The sequence below is a fragment of the Pipistrellus kuhlii genome, unplaced genomic scaffold (assembly GCF_014108245.1).
Source record: "Pipistrellus kuhlii isolate mPipKuh1 unplaced genomic scaffold, mPipKuh1.p scaffold_m20_p_37, whole genome shotgun sequence".
NCBI classification, from domain to species: Eukaryota; Metazoa; Chordata; class Mammalia; order Chiroptera; family Vespertilionidae; genus Pipistrellus; species Pipistrellus kuhlii.
Window position 1 is genome coordinate 43,261 of NW_023425537.1, and position 17,830 is coordinate 61,090.

General features: G+C 57.8%; 1 protein-coding gene across 1 annotated transcript; it reads right to left on the reverse strand.

Annotated features, from left to right (window-relative positions):
* Nucleotides 1–5,231: 5,231 nt before the first annotated feature.
* Nucleotides 5,232–15,483, reverse strand: CD300A (CD300a molecule). The gene is made up of 7 exons (XM_036461435.2): nt 15,132–15,483; nt 11,066–11,425; nt 10,042–10,213; nt 9,059–9,156; nt 7,304–7,341; nt 6,718–6,828; nt 5,232–5,633 (listed from the first exon to the last, which is right to left on the reverse strand). Exons 1-7 carry the CDS (start codon nt 15,190–15,192, stop codon nt 5,502–5,504), a joined length of 972 nt encoding a protein of 323 aa, XP_036317328.1. The 5' UTR covers nt 15,193–15,483; the 3' UTR covers nt 5,232–5,501.
* Nucleotides 15,484–17,830: the final 2,347 nt, after the last annotated feature.

A 17,830-nucleotide genomic window follows, 5' to 3' on the forward strand; every position in this document is an offset into this window, starting at 1 on the left:
CTGATTAAATTGGCCCTGATATAGCAGAGATGGGGAGGAAGAAATCCAATGCTAACATCCCCTAATCACCAAACAGGAAAGGTGGGCAGAATCTTCACTATCTCTTTGTGGTCAAGTCTTCGAGATGAAGATTCTGCCCACCTTTCCTATTTGGTGATTAGGGCATGTTAGCCTTGGATTTCTTCCCTCCCTGTCTGTCTCTTTGTGGGGGAGAGAGACATGAGGCCAGAGGACAGGTCTGAGCCTTGGAGAGGAGGGAGCTGGGGCTGGGAGTTGGGAATGGGAGTGCGAGGTGGAGAATTGCCACATTCTATGGTTCTTACACCAGAACCACTGGAGGAGGTGCGAGAAGGCAGGTAAAAGAGAAACACCAGGAGATCTGGGCTGGAGATGTGGGACCGGGGAACCAGCATCCTGATCACTATGGTACCACAAGCCACACTGGCGACTGCGCAGCAGCACTGTGGCTGGTCTGCAGGGAGGTGTGTGGTAAGGAAGTCTCCCGCCATGCACACCAGGAGTTGAAAAATTTTTTATGACAAAAAGAATTTAAAGTATCTCCCATATCATTGAGATAATATTTTGAGTGTATTGGGTTAAATCAAATAGACGACTGAAATGGATTTCCCAGAGGCAGGAGCTGGAGAGGGGGCCTTCAGAGGCTGCCCCTCAACCCTGCTCCTTCTCAGCCTCTTGGAGCTGAAGGGTGGGGTGGAAGGGCCTGTCTTGTTCCCAAGTGGAGAGATGTTGAGGGAAATCCAGTAACACACCCCTAAGCAAACACATGCCAGTGTCACCATGAGCTGGGTGCTGGGGATGCAAGAATAAACAAGATGTCACTCCTGTACTCAAAGAGCTGCCACCCACAAACCATCCCCCTCCAGAGACCAAGGCTGTACAGGGTGAGGCACCAGATTCCAGCCAAGTCTTCACAGAGGGTGTCACACTCCCATGGGAAGGACAATAGGGTCTCCCAGGTGGAGAAGGAGGAGCCCTCTCCCCACCATCCCCCACCCCGACCCCCGGCAGAGGGAGAGCATAAAGACACATAAAGACTCGGAAGAGCTTGGGGGCACGGATGGGAGCATTTCTCAGGGTGTCAGGACCGGGAGGGAGTGTGTGTGTTGGGGGAAGGGGGGGGGGGGGGGGAGATGAGGCCAGAGGACAGGTTTGAGTCATTAGCTAAGAAGACTGAGAACATCTGTGAATAAAATCAGGATGGCTTTTCTAGTCTTCCCTCCCCTGGGTAACTCTCTTGAGTCCTTTAGAATTAAAAATAAACATTTTCAGACTAAAATAAAGTTGAAAAAAAGAACAACCATGGACTTGCCCATCATTGGATAAGGCTGGTCCAATCAGCACCGTGAGAAAACCCAGGGTTGACCACACGAGTCAGACCCAATCCTGAAGAATGGGAGCAAAGGGCACCAGAGTGGGATTGGGACTTGTGGATTCGGTCCTTGCATTGCTGTGACCTTCCCCATGGTTTCCCTGCTCCTGTGGTCCACACAGCCTGTGAACAGTGAGACCCTAGGCTTGAGGGACTTCATTTAAAATGCCTTGAGCACTCAAGCCCTCGCTGCACGTTTACAATGGTGGTGTTGATGAGCAGAAGGAGGAAGAGGGAAGCTACAAAGCAGGAACCCTGCTTATCTTGTTGACATCCCCATCCCCTGGAACTTAGTAGACAGTTTCCAAATAGATGTCAAATAAGAGAATGAGGAAATGACAGAAAACGGGTGGCCTTGAGTGTGAGAGTGGGGGCTACCTCTTCAAGAACGTCATGGCAAGAACATCAAGAGAATGGAAGTTTAGAAAGACACAGGGAACGGGCCAATGTCATGAGTTGGCTTTACCTTAAAGAGCCAAAGACACCCACAGGGACACCTGGCAACAACTGAGACAAGTTTGGTTGTCACAGTTGGTGTTGGTTTGGGGGTGACATCTGCTAGGTAGAGGTCACAGATTCTGCTAAACCAGTGGTCGGCAAACTCATTAGACAACAGAGCCAAATACCAACAGGACGACGATTGAAATTTCTTTTGAGAGCCAAATTTTTAAACTTAAACTTCTTCTAATGCCACTTCTTCAAAATAGACTCGCCCAGGTCATGGTATTTTGTGGAAGAGCCACACTCAAGGGGCCAAAGAGCCGCATGTGGCCGGTGAGCCAGTTTGCCGACCATGGTGCTAAACCAACTACAATGCACAGGACAGCTCGCCACAACAAAGAATGATCTCAGAATGTCAATTACCCAAGATGTCAATAGCTAAAGAAAATCAAACATTGAGTTACCACACGAGCCTGCACTGATATTCCTAGGGGTATACCCAAGAGAAATAAAAACATATGTCTCGCGTGGCTGGTGTGGATCAGTGGTTGAGCATTGACCTATGAGCCAGGAGGTCACGGTTCGACTCCCAGTGGAGGCACATGCACTGGTTGCGGGCTCCATCCCCAGTGTGGGGCATGCAGGAGGCAGCCAATCAATGCTCTCTCTCATCATTGATGTTTCTTTCTCTCCCTCTTCCTTCCTCTCTCTCTCTAAAAAAATAATAATAAATAAAAACTTGTGTAAAAAATATGTAATAGTGCCAAGGTCGAGAAACTGTCTGAACAAAGAATGTGATGGCAGGAAAGCAGAGAGGCGAGGGGGGCTGCTGCTTCCCCTGACGCCATCCACCTCCCAAACCCTTGGGGGCTCGGTCCACTGGAGGAGACAGGTAGGTCCAAGCATCGGGCCCGAACCCCGCTGCTGCTCACGCACATTCTCCTTTACCCGCCCTCCGTGTCACCCCTCCACGACCTTATTGGTCTCCATGCTAAACCTAAATTTCACCAGAAAGAGAAAGCAGGTCAGAGAGAGCCAACAGCATCAGGCAGGGAGGGAGGAACTTACATCACGGTTGAAAGCAGCATTGTGTAAGGTGCGCACACCCCTCTTCCGCAGGGCCCACCTCCCCGCCCTTCCAGTGGCTCTGGATGGTGGGAGGGCCAGGCTTCTGTTTTTAAAGAATTTTCCAGAAAATACGAGTTTGCTTCTGAGCCTGGGAGGGGGAAAGCACGGAAGGGCCACCGGCCACTGATGGTCGAGGACGAGGAAACGCCTCCGATGGCTCCAAGGAGCTGGTGGGCAGAGGGAGTTTATGTGGGACCCGCCCTGTCTGAGCCAGATCTGTCCCCCCAACCACAGTCGGTGTCTGCGCTGAAGTCTGGGTGGGGAAATTCAGATGTCGGGAAGAGAAGTTGGGTGTGAAATAAGGGAACTCAATGTTGGGGAGAAATTGAGGTTTGTTTGTTTTTTCTCAGCACCATGTCATCCCAGGGGTGGGTGGGGAGGGCCTTGCAAAGCTGGGGAGGAGTTTGGAGGTCCTTTCCCGTTTCAGGCCGGCCCTTCACCAGCTGCATTGAACTGGAGAAAACACCTCGGCATTGTCCCAGCAGCTAAGCCAGTAAGACCAGCTGGGGGCCAGGATGGTGATTCCAGGCGTGGCCACAGGGGGGAGACACAGGGTTGCGCAATCCCTAGGTCTTGCTCCATGGCTGAGCCCAAACAGAAGACTTGCTGGGGTGGGTGTACGGCTTAAAAAACGAGCAGGACCTAGGCTTGAGGCCATTAATACAGCCCCGGCCATCTCCCTAAGGCCGTGGGCGAATTTGGAAGTAACTGCCACCTCCCTGGACCAGCTGTGAATAGACTGATGATAACCAACCTCACTTCACCTGCAAGGATTTGCCACGTTGGCCCTCGGTGCCCAGTACAGGGCTGGGTTGTGAAGAGGAGTCTGGGTTGTAACACGAAGGCAACACACACACCGAAGGAGGATCTATCGAACACCAGCTCACACACCGGGAGCCGGCACTGGGGGCCACAGCTTTCTCCCACGGGGACCCCCGCAAGCAACCCACTCACAGATGCTTCTGAGAAAAGCTTTTTAGATATAGATATAGGTATAGGTATAGGTACATAGACATAGACATAGAAACAGGCATATATATATATATAGATAGATAGATAGATAGATAGATATAGATATAGATGATATAGATATAGATATAGATATAGATATAGATATAGATATAGATAGATATAGATATAGATATATAGATATAGATATAGATATAGATATAGATATAGGTATGGGTATAGATATAGATATAGATATAGATATGGGTATGGGTATGGGTATAGGTAGATATAGATATGGGTATAGGTATAGATAGATATAGATATGGGTATAGGTATAGATAAATATAGATGTAGATGTAGATATAGATATAGATATAGATATATAAATAGATATAGATATAAGTATATACAGATACAGAATAACAAAACAAATGTGGGAAATGTTTTTAAAATTGGGTGAATCTGAATAATTCCCACACACACTTTTGTCATCTCATTTTTTCTAACTCTAACTCTCTGGCTTCCCTCCCACAAAGCCCCTTGTGATTCCACTGGCCCACCTGGGGATCCAGGGTACCCCCTTCTGTGTGTGTGTGTTTCCTCTTTTGCATCTCGGAACAGCAGTAAGGAGAGAGGAGGCACTGGGATGAAGCACATGCTCAGACTACAAAAATCTGACACCAGATTTTCTGAAAGCTGGGCCCACAGCTCAGAGGAAAGTGCCCCAAAGGCTCAAGGTTGTTGTGATGGCAGCAATGCCACGCCCGGTACCCCGGGGGTCAGGGGCCGGCCTCCCTTTCACTTCCGGGATACACACTCCTTGCTTTTAACGCTTCCTTCACATGGGCCACAGCTTGGTGAAGAGTGAAGCAGAAGCCCTGAGCTTGCACAGCGGAGAGGGCGAGGGCGGGACTGCTGGAGGCAAGCCTGACCCTGCCGTGGAGAGAACACGGGGGGGGGGGGGGAGGGGGGGGGCGGCTGGCCCTGTCCCGCCCAGCACCGACCTCGGGGTGTCCCCTCCCCTGGGGCCCCTCCAGCCTCCCTGTGCCCCTCTGGGATGGAGGCAGGAGCTCTCTTCACTGCGGATGGCAGGCGCCAGCAGGCTCTGTGCCAATGACGCTCTTCTCTCGCAGGATGGTGTCACCTTTATTGCTGTCTCCTGTATCAGACGGAGCCTCGCTCAGAGTCCAGGGGGGCCCAGGGCGAGCCGCTGCTGCTGGGTCTGGGCCAGGGCAGCCCCCTCCCCCGGCCTCCACCTCCTCGCCTGGAGAGGAGGGTCTGCTCTCAGCTCCTGGGGTCCTCCCTCCCGGCCAGCTGGACACTTGCGTGGCCTTACAAGCTCCTCGGAGGAACGGTGTGTGTGCGCCTCCTTGTCCTGATCCCATGGGGCTGAGTGCATCACACCGCTGGAGGAGGCGGAGGAACGGGGGGAAGGTGTGACAGAGCCGGCCGTGGGAGGGTTCCTGCAGGCCCCAGGCCAGAGGGACAGTCTGCAGCCGCCTTGTGGGAGGGGAGCAGGCTGAGGGGCACGTGGGGGACGGGGGGTGGCCCTGGGCTCCCCACAGAGACCTCCAGGTGGGGAGCGGAGGCACTACGTCTTCCTAATCACGCTGTACTCGGGCTCCTGCTTCGGGGGCCTCTGGGAGGGACTCTGGTCCTCAGGGTCACAGTCCTGGGCAGTGAACACCACCGTGGAGTAGTGCAGGTCCTCCCTGGGGGCCTGCTGCAGAGAGAGGGCAGGGCTCAGGGAGGCGGGAACCACTGATGGGAGCAGGACACCCAGTGGGGGTCTCAGTCTTCCCCACTGTCCTGCCTTCTTTCCCCTAAGAGGACTGGGCTCAAAGATCCTGCTCCCCCCACTGTCTCCACCCTCCTCCCCTATCCCTCCCTTCTCTTCTCCCCCACCTTCCCCGCCACCACCCCTGCTCAAGCCAAGCACGAAGCTCAGGCATCGGGGCGGGCCCAGGGACCCACCCTGAGAGCATCAGTCACCGAGTTAGGAAAACAGGGTGTAGTCCCAGGGCCACATGCCCGAGGCCAAATCTCTCCCCATCTTCCCCACCAAGGGCTCCTCTGCTTGGCTTCCTCCACCAAAGGGGGGTCAGTGGAAGGTGGTGGGGCTGGGGACTTCCTCCTCCAGTTCCTGGTACACTGGCTCTGCCTAAGGACCTGCCTGCAGCCGGTCGTTGATAAGAACTGAAAGCAGAGCTGACACCACAGAGCTGATGGGACCGAAACAGCGAGAACTCGCCAGCCTAACACCGGGCCCATGGCACACAGCAGGTGCTTAATAAAAGCTGTGCTTTACTCGCTCTCAGGGCCGTAGTTCACTGGCCGCCCCCTCCCCCACGCCCAGCCCCAAGGACACCAAGCTCTGGCAAGGTCCACACCGGCCCCATTTTCTGTGAGGCTCTGTCTTTTGTTGTTGGTGTGAATCCTCACCTGAGGATATTTCCCATGGATGTTTAGGGAGAGAGGAGGGAGAGGGAGAGACAGAGAGAAACATCGATGTGGGAGAAGCATATCAATTCGTTGCCTTTTCCCCGAGCCCCGACCAGGGCCTGGGCTGGGGAGGAGCCTGCAACCAAGGTACATGCCCTTGACTGGAATGGAACCCAGGGCCCTTCAGTCCACAGGCTGATGCTCTATCCACTAAGCCACACCAGCTAGGGTTGTGTGGCTCCGTCTTAAAGAGACACGAAGTCACCCAGCCAACCCTCACTTACCTCTCTGCCCGCTGCCGCCCCCTTGTGGTGCCTCTGGCATAGCCCAAGTGCCCTCTCCGGAGGGGGGGTGCGCGTACTCACCACCAGGCTGTATTCCCCCTCCTCCTCCTGCCGCGGGTGCTCGGGCTCTCCCTGCAGGGGCCTCGTCTGCAGCTCCAGGTTGGCATAGCAGGGCTCACTCTGCAGGGCGGCCTGGGTGGGCAGGAGGCACGGGGCTGGGAAGCTGGGGTCCGTCCCAGAGGCCTCTGGGCCTGCTTCTCTGCAGACACCCCCCCCCCCCCATGCTCGGGGCCCACCTTCCCGCCCTGCCTCCCGCCCCCACGTGGGTCCTCTCTGAGTTATTGCTCCCTGGTCCGCGGCCAGGCTGGCCCAACCTCCCTCGTTCCCCTTTCCCTGGAGTGGGGGGCAGGCTGGCCAGTGTTCCCAGGCATGGCTCTTGCTGCTCGGGGCGAGCACCCCACTCCTTGCCTCGATGGTCCCCCCAGACCTCCTCTCGCCAACGGGATGGTCCAGCCCCCACCCCTGTGCGCCCACTACCTGCCACCCTCCTGGAGGAGCCCCTAACTGTACATGGGATTGACCAGAATGGAACCCGGGACCCTTCAGTCCACAGGCCGACGCTCTAGCCCCTGAGCCATCCCAGCCTGGACCTGGCGGCCTCTCTTACCTGACAGGGGTTCTGCAGGGGCTCCGGATTCCCACCAGCTGCGGATTCTACAGAGACAAGGGGGAGGGGGTTTGTCCCAGCACACGGCGGGACGGGGCTCCCACAACCCACCTGGGAACGGCCTTTGTCTGCGGACTTCAGCCCTGGGGACCCCGCCTCAGATCGGCAGCGGCCGGACTCAGGGCTTGTGGATGGGGAATGCCACGGAGGGGTGAGTGAGGAGTGACTGAACAAGCAGGGGTGAGCACACTCGGTTCCACTGCAGCACAGGCTCCGCGCCACCACCCCCTCGGGGGGCGGGAGGGGGCGGGAGGGGCAGAAAGGGCAGGGGGAAGAGCTGGGAGCACCACCGGGGACAAAAGGCCGCACTGAGGGGGTTCGGAGGACGTGGGCCCACTCTACCTGTAACACAGTGACCGGCACCAGCACAGGGCCGGCGCACAGTAGGTGTGTGAGTGTGTTAGTGTGTGAGTGTGTGAGTGAGTCTGTGAATGAGTGAGTGGGTGAGTGTGTCAGAGTGAGTGTGTGAATGAAAGTGAGTGAAAGAGTGTGTGAGAGTGAGTCTGTGTGTATGTGAATGAGTGTGTGAGAAAGTGTATGAATATGTGTGTGAACGAGTGTGTGAATGAGAGTGAGTGTGTGAGAGTGAGTCTCTGTGTATGTGAACGAGTGTGAAGGAGTGTGTAAATATGTGTGTGAACAAGTGTGCGAATGTGTGTGTATGAGTGTATGTGTAAGTGTGTCAGAGAGTGAGTGTGTGTGAATGAAAGTGAAAGAGTGTGAGAGTGAGTCTGTGTGTGTGTGAATGAGTATGAAGGAGTGTGTAAATATGTGTGTGAGAGTATGTGAATGAGTGTGAGAGTGTGTGAATGAGTGTGAGTGTGTGAGAGTGTGAGAGTGTGTGAATGAGTGTAAGAGAGTGTGTGAATGTGTGTGCATGTGTGTGTGAGTGTGGAAGCACCAGTGAATGGACGAGTGCCCCAGGCCTAGGAGAGGAATAAGGTATGACACTACATTTAAAGAAACACGTGCACAAACCGGACGGGGGAAAGACTGGAAGGGCGTGCCCACACGTGGCGGTTTCTCTTCCCTGGGGAGGGGGTTTCAGTTTTATTTCTGACGGGAACTGCTTTCCTCCTCTGCGCTTTTACTTGCTTTTGCATTTTCTACAACAATCACGGATCCCCTTTTTAAAGAGCTTTTCTAGGTGAAAGGGCATTGCTGGGGGTCACTGACACCACAGATTGAGACAGTCCAGGCTGGGAACCCCGCTCCTCCTGTCCTTCCCCCTTCCCACCCCACCCCCCTGGGGAAGAGGAAGTGGCTGACACCCATTCCGCTCCTAAAGGCCCGGCCGTGCTGTGGGAGAGGCTGGGCCATGGGCAGGTGGACGGCTGGGCCATGGCGGGTGGATGGGCTGGAGGAGAAGGGTAAGCTGTGTCCCCCGTAACCCACCCCGCACATGTACCCGCTCCCAGCCAGCTGCAGCCGAGAGAGAGCATCACCCGCCTGCCCCCACACCTGACCGCGGGCAGACGTCTGCATCCCACAGGGACTGCTGGCCGCTCCTCCGTGCTCACTGAACTCACCCCACGTGCTCATTGGGCACCCGCTGCCTGAGTGCCAGGCTCCGAGAGGCCTCCTCGGACCCGCCTCCCGGCCTGCGTGCACCACACCAGGGTCACCCGCTCCGGGTGAGGGCACACGCTCCACGCCCACCCTGGCTGGGGGCACAGGGGCGGGGAGCCAGCTCACCTTTGACCCGCCGCCGCCGCGCCATCCTCCAGGCCAGCAGCGAGGCCCCCAGCAGGAACAGCAGCAGAAGCGCCAACAAGACTAGCAGCACCGGGAGCCTGCGGGGGAGGCAGTTGGCAGAGTGTGGGCGGGGCCCTGGCCTCCGCCTTTGCTTCAATACATACATGAGGTCAGGGCCTGGCTCAGGGGTTGAGCATCGACCAGGAGGTAGTGGTTCGATTCCCGGTCAGGGCACAGGCCTGGGTTCTGGGCTCAATCCGCAGTCGGGGTGTGCAGGAGGCAGCCGATGGATGGTTCTCTCTCCTCATTGATGTTTCTGTCTCTCCCTCTCCCTTCCTCTCTGAAATCAATAGAAATATATTTACAACAGACAGCAGAACTCCTCCTTTCTTGTATTCAGATACAAGAAAACATGGATGTGTGATATTTTCAGGCCCTGACACCTGAAGGCGGGCAGTCCTATGGGACGGAGCCAACGCCGGGCGTGAGGGCGGGGACTGAACGTGGTCTGGGACGGCTTGCGTTTTTCTGGAAAGTCTACATATGAAGTCAGATCCTCCTGGGGCACGTGGCCCCCCGAGAGGTCACGGATCACCAGTTTAGAAGGAAGAACAGAAGCCACGGCGTCGGGCCCCAGAGCCTGTGCTGGAAGCCCAGCCTGCCTGCAGCCACAGGCCGCACAGAAGGTATCAGTGCGGGGAGGGGGGATAACAGCTGCTCTCATTAACCTTACCTTCCTTCTCCCCCCACTCCGCCCGCTCAAGCTTCGCTCAGACCCCAAGGGCTGTGTGGGTAACCAGGAGAGACAGCCTGTGGCTCCCGGCTGGGCCTGGCGCAAAGGGGGCCGGAGGTTCCCCCAGGAGGGGCGTGATCCCCCACCTCCCCCAACACACACCCCCCCGGGGCCACACGCCCGGAAGGGGGGGCGCCCTGCGCTCCCCTGAGGAGAGGCCCCCCCGGACCCCGGGGCGAGGGCGCCTTACCCGTGGCCCGGGCCCGGGTCCCGCGGCAGCGCGGTGCTGTCCTGGCTGTTCCTGCTGGGGGTGACGGTGCTGTTCCCTGCCGGGGCTGTGGGCACAGTCTGGGTCCCGGCTGTGACTGCGGAGGGCGTGGCTGCAGGGGTATTTGTGGTTGCAGTTGTCGTGAAGATTGGTGCTGGTGCGGAAACAAGAATCAGGCCCAGGCTCTTTCCTGACTCCGCCCTGGCCACACCGTTTAGGTGGGACTTCACCCAGCATGTCCCCACTGCCCCCCCACCTCCACCCCACCCTCCCAGGACCGTCCTGCCCCGGGCAAGCGAGCATTCCGAACAGACGCTGTACCTCCCCCAACAGCCCGATTCCTTCCTGCCCAGGAGGTCACTGTCCTCCAGAGGGGCCCCAAGTCCCCCACACCCTGCCTCGCCCCCGCGGCCACCGCCACGTGCTGCCCCCCCGCCACGTGCTGCCCACACCCCCGCCACGTGGTACCCCCCCCACCACCACGCGCTGCCCCCCCCTCTCTCTCCCCTCCACACACACACACACACACACACACACACACACACCCATACTCACACACACTTACACATGCACACCCACACTCATAATCACACTCACACACCCATACATACACACACCCATACACACACACAGGTCTCTCTCCACACACACATGCACACACACTTACACATGCACACCCACACACACCCATAGTCACACACACACCCACACACATATACACACAGTCTCTCTCCATATACACACACACAATCACACACAGTCTCTCTCTCTCGCTCTACACACACACACACACACACACACACCATCTCTTTCTACACACACACATACACTCACACAATCTCTATACACACACATATACACATTCACACACAGAGTCTCTCTCTCTCTCTCTACACACACACACACACACACACACACACACTCACTCACACACTCATAATTTGCTCTGAGTCTCTGATCTGATTCCTGCCTCAGCTATTCCGACCTGAGACTCTTCAGGCAGGACGAGGGGAGGGGGTGTACGGCTCACCTGGGGACACAGACACCACAACCAGGACGGTGAGGTCTAAAGCGAATGTTCTCTCGATCCCACACCAGTATCTGCCTTCATCGCCCTCCATGAGGCTCTCCAAGGTCACTGTGAAGGTGAGGTTTGCTGGATGGTCCCTGATGGACACGCGGTCGCTCCTCACTTCTCTCTCTGACTCCGTGGTCTCCACAATCTTCGTCCTCTGGAATATGGTACATGGCTCTTCGCACCAGTATTTGTTATGGTCTTTGTACTTCTCCTCGTACCGACACTGCACGCTCAGCGATCCCCCCACGGTGCCCGTCACACGCCTGGGGCCGCTCAGAGACAAACAGCCTGGAAGACACAGCCCAGTCCAGTTCTTACCAGATGGGCCAGGGGCAGGGCGCCCTGGTCTCCCGTTCCCATAGGTCTCCCGCTCCCATCAGCCAGATCACATCTTCAGGGCCCTCACCAGTCTGTCACCCCAATATTTTGATGACAGCAGCCCCTCTCTCCAGACCCAACCTCCTTTCTCACTGCCCTGCCCCCTCACTACCAGGGCCTCCTTTGCCAAACTCTCCAGGGCCGTGAGAACCCACCCCCAGCACCTGCTCTCCCCCAGCCCCTCAAGGAATTTTCCAGCATGCGCCCCTCCCCCACCCCATCGCAGCTCCGTCCAGGTGCCCTGACCACAAGCTCCTGTCAGTCCCTCCCCCACTGGCCTGGGTGAGCCCTTCCCAAGCCTGTGTGGGGGGGGGGGGGGAGGTGAAGGGGTGGGCTCAAGGGAAGGGGAGCACGCTGACTGAGATGCTCAGTAATGATTGTGCAGGAGAAGTGAAAAGGGCCTCAGGAGCACTGGGTCTATGTCTCAGCTCTATGACATGTCAGCTGTGTGTGCTGGGGCAAATTACTTAACCTCTCTGAGCTCCCAGCGCCTCCCCTGGGAAGCAGTGACAGTGGTGAGGCCTCACGTTGCCCTGTGGCACTGAGTGAGACAGTGGATGTGATATGCCTGGGAAATAACATTGGCTTGAACCATGTGAAACTGCTGGTATCCAACTGATTTTGACTCAAAACCCAGAAATTTCATGCGATTCAGTCTAACGAAAAGAGAGAACCCTCTGTCTAGCTGAATGAAGAGATGAAAAGAGAAAATGACCACAGATACGGAGAGAACGGGGAGAATGAAGATGGTGCATCGCAGAAATTCTTACAGATAATGTGCAACCTGGGGGAACGTGAGATTTTCTAGGAAAACACCGGTCACTAAAACTGCCACAGACCAAGGGCCTCGTCACTACAGGTCTGCTGCTGCCTTCCCCCATTCTCCAAGACCACACACACTCCTGCCTCCCCCATCCTCCATCCCCCATCCCCCATCCCCCATCTCCCATCCCTCATCCCCCAACCCCCATCCTCCATCCCCCATCCCCCATCCCCCATCTCCCATCCCCCATCCCCCATTCCCCATCTCCCATCCCCTATCCTCCATCCCCCATCCCCCATCCCCCACCCCCCACTCCCCATCGCCCATCCCCCATCCCCCACCCCATCCCCCATCCCCCACCCCACATCCCCATCCCCATCCCCCACCCCCACTTCCCATCGTCCATCCCCCATCCCCCACCCCCCATCTCCCATCCCTCATCCCCCAACCCCCATCCTCCATCCTCCATCCCCCATCCCCATCCCCCATCCCCCATCCCCCATCCCCCACCCCCCACTCCCCATCGTCCATCCCCCATCCCCCACCCCCATCCCCCACCCCCATCCCCATCCCCCATCCCCCACCCCCCATCCCCATCCCCCATCCCCCACCCCCCACTTCCCATCCCCCATCCCCCACCCCCACCCCCCATCCCCCATCCCCCATCCCCCATCCTCCATTCCCTTTCCCCCACCCCCATCCCCCATCCCCCATCCTCCACCCCCCATCCCCCATCCCCCATCCTCCATCCTCCATCCCCCATCTCCATTCTCCATCCCCCACCCCCCATTTCCCATCCCCCATCCTCCATCCTCCATCCCCCATCCCCTATCCCCCACCCCATCCCCCATCCCCCGTCCCCTATACCCCATCCCCATCCTCCATCCCCCCAAACCCCATCCCCCATCTCCCATCCCCATCCCCCATCCCCCATCCCCATCCCCCATCCCCCATCCCCCACCCCTCACCCCCCACTCCCCATCGTCCATCCCCCATCCCCCACCCCCATCCCCATCCCCCATCCCCCATCCCCCATCCCCCATCCTGGAGGACCACACTCCTGTCTCCCTATCCTCCATCCTCCAGGACCACCTCCTGCCTCCCCATCCCCATCCCCCATCCTCCAGGACCACGCTCCTGGTTCCCGTGACCAAGCTCTAGTTCCTCCTCCTCCTCCTCAGCGGTCCTCGCCCTGTTCTCCCTCTGCCTGGGTCCTGGTCCCCCTCTATGATCTGGGTCACCCCAGCACCCCCACCCACAACACCCAACCCTGTCTGTCCGTCTGTCCTCTCCAGTGTCTGACTTCCCTTTGTGCTTGTTCTTATGTGTTCTCTCTTTCTCTTTCCTCTTTCTCTAAAATCAATTTTCAAAATATGTTTTTAAAAAGGAGCAAATTGCCCTAACCAGATTGGCTCAGTGGATAGAACATTAGTTTGAGGACTGAAAGGTCCCAGGTTCGATTCCGGTCAAGGGCATGTTCCTTGGTTTCGGGCATATCCCCGGTAGGAGGTGTGCAGGAGGCAGCTGATCGATGTTTCTCTCATCGATGTTTCTAACTCTCTTTCTCTCTCCCTTCCGCTCTGTAAAAAATCAATAATATATATATATATATATATATATATATATATATATATATATATATATATTTTTTTTTTTTTTTTTTTTTTTTTAAGGAGCAAACCCCAGACAGTTCCCACGTTCCTTCTCTCAAGCTTCCCAGCAGCAGCCACTCACACTGTGCTGGCATTCGCAGGGAGCAGACACAGAACACCTCTCCGTCCAGTCCCTTCGTGAGGTCAGTGTGAGGTGGGGACTGACATCGGCCAGATCTCAGTGCGATGCACCCCCTTCATCGTTCAAATGAGAAAAGTATAATCATCTCCACAGATAAAGCTCTGCCCCGCCTGTTGCTGTTGATTTTAAATGCTTCAGAGACGCAGGCGGACGGACGCCTTGGTGAGACTCAATGGGATACCTGGCCGCCTGCGCTGGTAGGGAAGGCGGGGTGACCGCGCTGCCTGGGTCCCCAGGCATCATTCTGGCCCACCAGCTTGCCATGAAAGAGAAGCGAGGGAGGAGCCGGCGTCAGGGAGGAGCCGCGAGCTCTGGGTGCCAGCAGATCACGGAAACACCGGACCCGGGACCGGGAGGCTCAGGAGGCAGACGGCGGTGAGAGGCTGCCGGTTCCCAAGTGAATTCACAAAAAGTCATCGCTTTCCAACTGACACTGCTTGGCAGACGGGATGCAGGAAAGCCTGCCGATTAGCAGCAAAGCGGCCCCAGAGATGGCAGCTGCCCTAGGCTAAGCCCCACGGCTGCAGGCTGACTGAGGGCACAGAGGGCGGGGGGGGGGGGGGGGGGAGTGCAGGGGTGGAGGAGTGCTCGGAACCTGCTCCCTGGAGAAGGTTTCCCCTCCCGATGTCCCCACAGCCTGGCCTCTCTATCCCTCTCCCTGCTGGCCCCCAGGCCCTGCCCTCTCAAGGGGCCCTGCCTGCTCACCTCCACGTCCCTGAGACCAGGCCTGCTCCCGCCAGCCCCCCACTTCCTCCACACCCTGGAGGGCACCCCACAAAACCCAGCCCCTGGGGTGCCCAGGGAGGCCACTCTCCACCCCCACCCCCTGTCTCTCAAGCTCCCCAAAAGCCTCCCTCCACATACCCCCCCTTGGCTCCATGCCCACCTAGGATGTCGAAGAGTCAGACCAGGAGTGCGGTCATTCCGTCTGTCCATCTTACCCGGTGGACTGAGCGGGCGCCCATCCTGGGCTTTTGGATCCGGGCTGGGGTGCTCAGGGCACACCTCCGCACCCTGCCCTCCGCCCTCCTCCCGCCCACCCCGCCCCCAGCCCCTCACCTGGGACCCAGAGCAGCAGCAGGGCTGCGGGCAGCCCGGACGCCGGGCCCAGCGGGGTCATCTCTGTGCCTCTGAGGTCGCGGGCAGCGGCGCCCGGCTGCCTGCTGGACCCACGGCTTCTGTCCTCCTCCCGGGGAGGCCGGGCCCCCCGCTCCCACTTCTGTTTTTCTTTGTGCGGCTGCTTCCTTGTTCGGCTTCTGTTCCTAGATCTGGTCAGGAAATGGAGGGCTCCAAGGGGCAGAGGCTGGGCGGCTGGCTGAGACGCCCCAGAACCAGGCCTGTGCCCATTTAGTCCCAGAGCCGCAGGTTCTGTACATTCTTCCAGGAAGGATGCCCCACTTCCCCCTTCACAGCTCACAGGCCTGAGTCTCCCCTCTCACATCCTCCAAGGCAACGGGGCCCAGTAATTCCCCGGCCCGTTTCCTCTCATGTGGTCAGGGGAGACCGGGGGGCGGAGCCTGGGCAGCGCCCACAGGAAGGCCTTCTGAGGAGCGCTCTCTTTCTCTCTTTTTAAAAAAAATAAATATATTTTTTATTGATTTTTTTACAGAGAGGAAAGGAGAGGATAGAGAGCTAGAAACATCAATGAGAGAGAAACATCCATCAGCTGCCTCCTGCATACCCCCCACTGGGGATGTGCCCGCAACCAAAGTGCATGGCCTTGACCGGAATCGAACCTGGGACCCTTCAGTCTGCAGGCCGATGCTCTATCCACTGAGCTAAACTGGTTTTGGCAACTCTTTATCTTTTTAAAAATATATATATTAAAATTTAAAAATAAATATAAAAAAATAAATATATATCTATTTTTATTGATTTCCAAGAAGAAGGGAGAGGGAGAGAAATATCAATGATAAGAGAGAATCATGGATCAGCAGCCTCCTGCACGCCCCACCCTGGAGATGGAGCCTGCAACCCAGGCCTGTGCCCCGTCGGGGAATCGAACGGATTCCTCCTGGCTCACAGGTTGACGCTCAACCACTGAGCCAGGCTGGCCGGGCTGGGGAGCTCCCTTTCCATGAGCCTCCAGCTCCAGGCCCCAGGCCCTGACCCCCACGTTAGCACAACGACCCCCGAGTCCCTGAATGCTGTCTAGTCTGGGAAACGTGGCCTCAGTGTGGCCGGCAGGTCCTCAGGCCGTGACCTCTCACCCTGCACGGCCCCCGCTGGACCCAGCTCAGGGCAGGACACGGCGGGGCCTCAGCAAGCCCTCCTGGTCCATCACCTTCCCCCGGGTGCAAGGGAACCACGGAGCCTCGCAGGCTCTCCTTCTGGAAGGTTCCGCGGACAGCGTGGTAGGAATCGGGAGGACTTCTAGACGGATTCAGGCACGGACCCGCGAACACTGCGAAGACCAGGGCTGGACGGAAACGGAGACGCGCTGTCACCTCTGGTGCCTACTTGTCAAACACGCGGAAGTTCCCCCAAGATTTTGCAATTCAACCACTGGCTGCGGTGGTGACTGTCACGGTGAGAAGGGGGACGCCCAGGACTGGGAAGCAGGAGGCGGGGTTCTCCGGGGTGACCTTGAACAAAACCCAGCTCAGCTGCAGGAACAAACAGTATGACAATGAGGAGCATACTCTGAGGGAGGCAGTACCCCTTAGGCGTTGCCCGGGAGTGCATCTGTAATGGAAAGTATGTACCCTATGGGGTCCGAGCAGGAGGAGAGAAAGGGGAACTGGTCCCCCCCACACGCACCCTGCTCACCCCATCTGTCCACGAACCCTAAGGAAGAGACGAGGTGATGTCAGGCTCCCACACGATGCCAGAAGAGTAAGGAAGAGGCCCCTTGCTGCTGCTCCCTACTGACCCCGGGCAGACATGAGCCCCAGGCCTGAGCCCCTTTTCTCGGGGGGAGGGGGGTCCCACAAACCACAGGCCTCTCACTGGGCTGGGCCCTCTTCCCAGTGTGGACCCAAGCCTTCGGGTCCAGTGGGGAGGGTGTTGCTGGTGTCGCGTGGGGGCGCTCTGGGCAGACCTGCAGCAGCTGTGAGTCCTGTAAAGGGTGGGAGCCCCAGAAAAGATCTGGGGTGACTGAGTTGCGGGACTACTCGCTCCGCAAGGTAGCTGCTCTCTCCCGGGGGCAATCCGGGCTCCCTATTCCCTCTGCCGCTCCCTCCCCCTGAGTGAGGGGCTCAAGAGGGGCCTGAGGGGAGAGGCTGTGCCGCTCCCAGCGAGGGGGGGGGGGGCAGCGATGAGGCTGCAGTGAGGAGAGCTTGGCAGCTGCTTGAGTTGTTGCCGATGCCTCCCACCCCCCAAGAGCTTTGGCCCTGGTTGAATGGACATGACTTGGGGATGAGTGACTGCAAGATCCATGAGGCAAATGGACCACAGCATGAGAAGCGGGGACACACACACACACACACACACACACACACACACAGTGCTGGTTTCCCTGCCCCAGGAGCCTGGGTGAGACCAGCATCGCCGGCCTGGCCCTGCCCCCTCGGGCCGGCCTGCCCTCTGCTAGACTCTGGGCACTGCCCACACCCCACCTCCTGCCCACTCGGGGGAAGCTGCCCCGCCCGGCCGCCATCTGTAACCCACAGTCCACAGCCAGCCGGTGCCGATGGAGAGGAAGAGGAAGCTGTGGGTGAGCCGAGGGCCCCGCCATCCACAGAGCCAGCGCTCCCTGCAGGACAGGGCACGGGGGTGGAGGGCTGCTCTGACGGGGGCCTGGGAGCTCAGCAGGGCAC

Bases quoted from the DNA above. Each gene is read 5' to 3' on its own strand.
- CD300A (XM_036461435.2), bottom strand. From the start codon at position 15,192: ATGACCCCGCTGGGCCCGGCGTCCGGGCTGCCCGCAGCCCTGCTGCTG. The intron at 10,214-11,065 runs GTCCTGCCTGAA...TTTCCGCACCAG, and splicing joins GCCGTACACCCCCTCCCCTC to CACCAATCTTCACGACAACT. The intron at 6,829-7,303 runs GTAAGAGAGGCC...CTGCCCACCCAG, and splicing joins CCCTGCAGAACCCCTGTCAG to GCCGCCCTGCAGAGTGAGCC.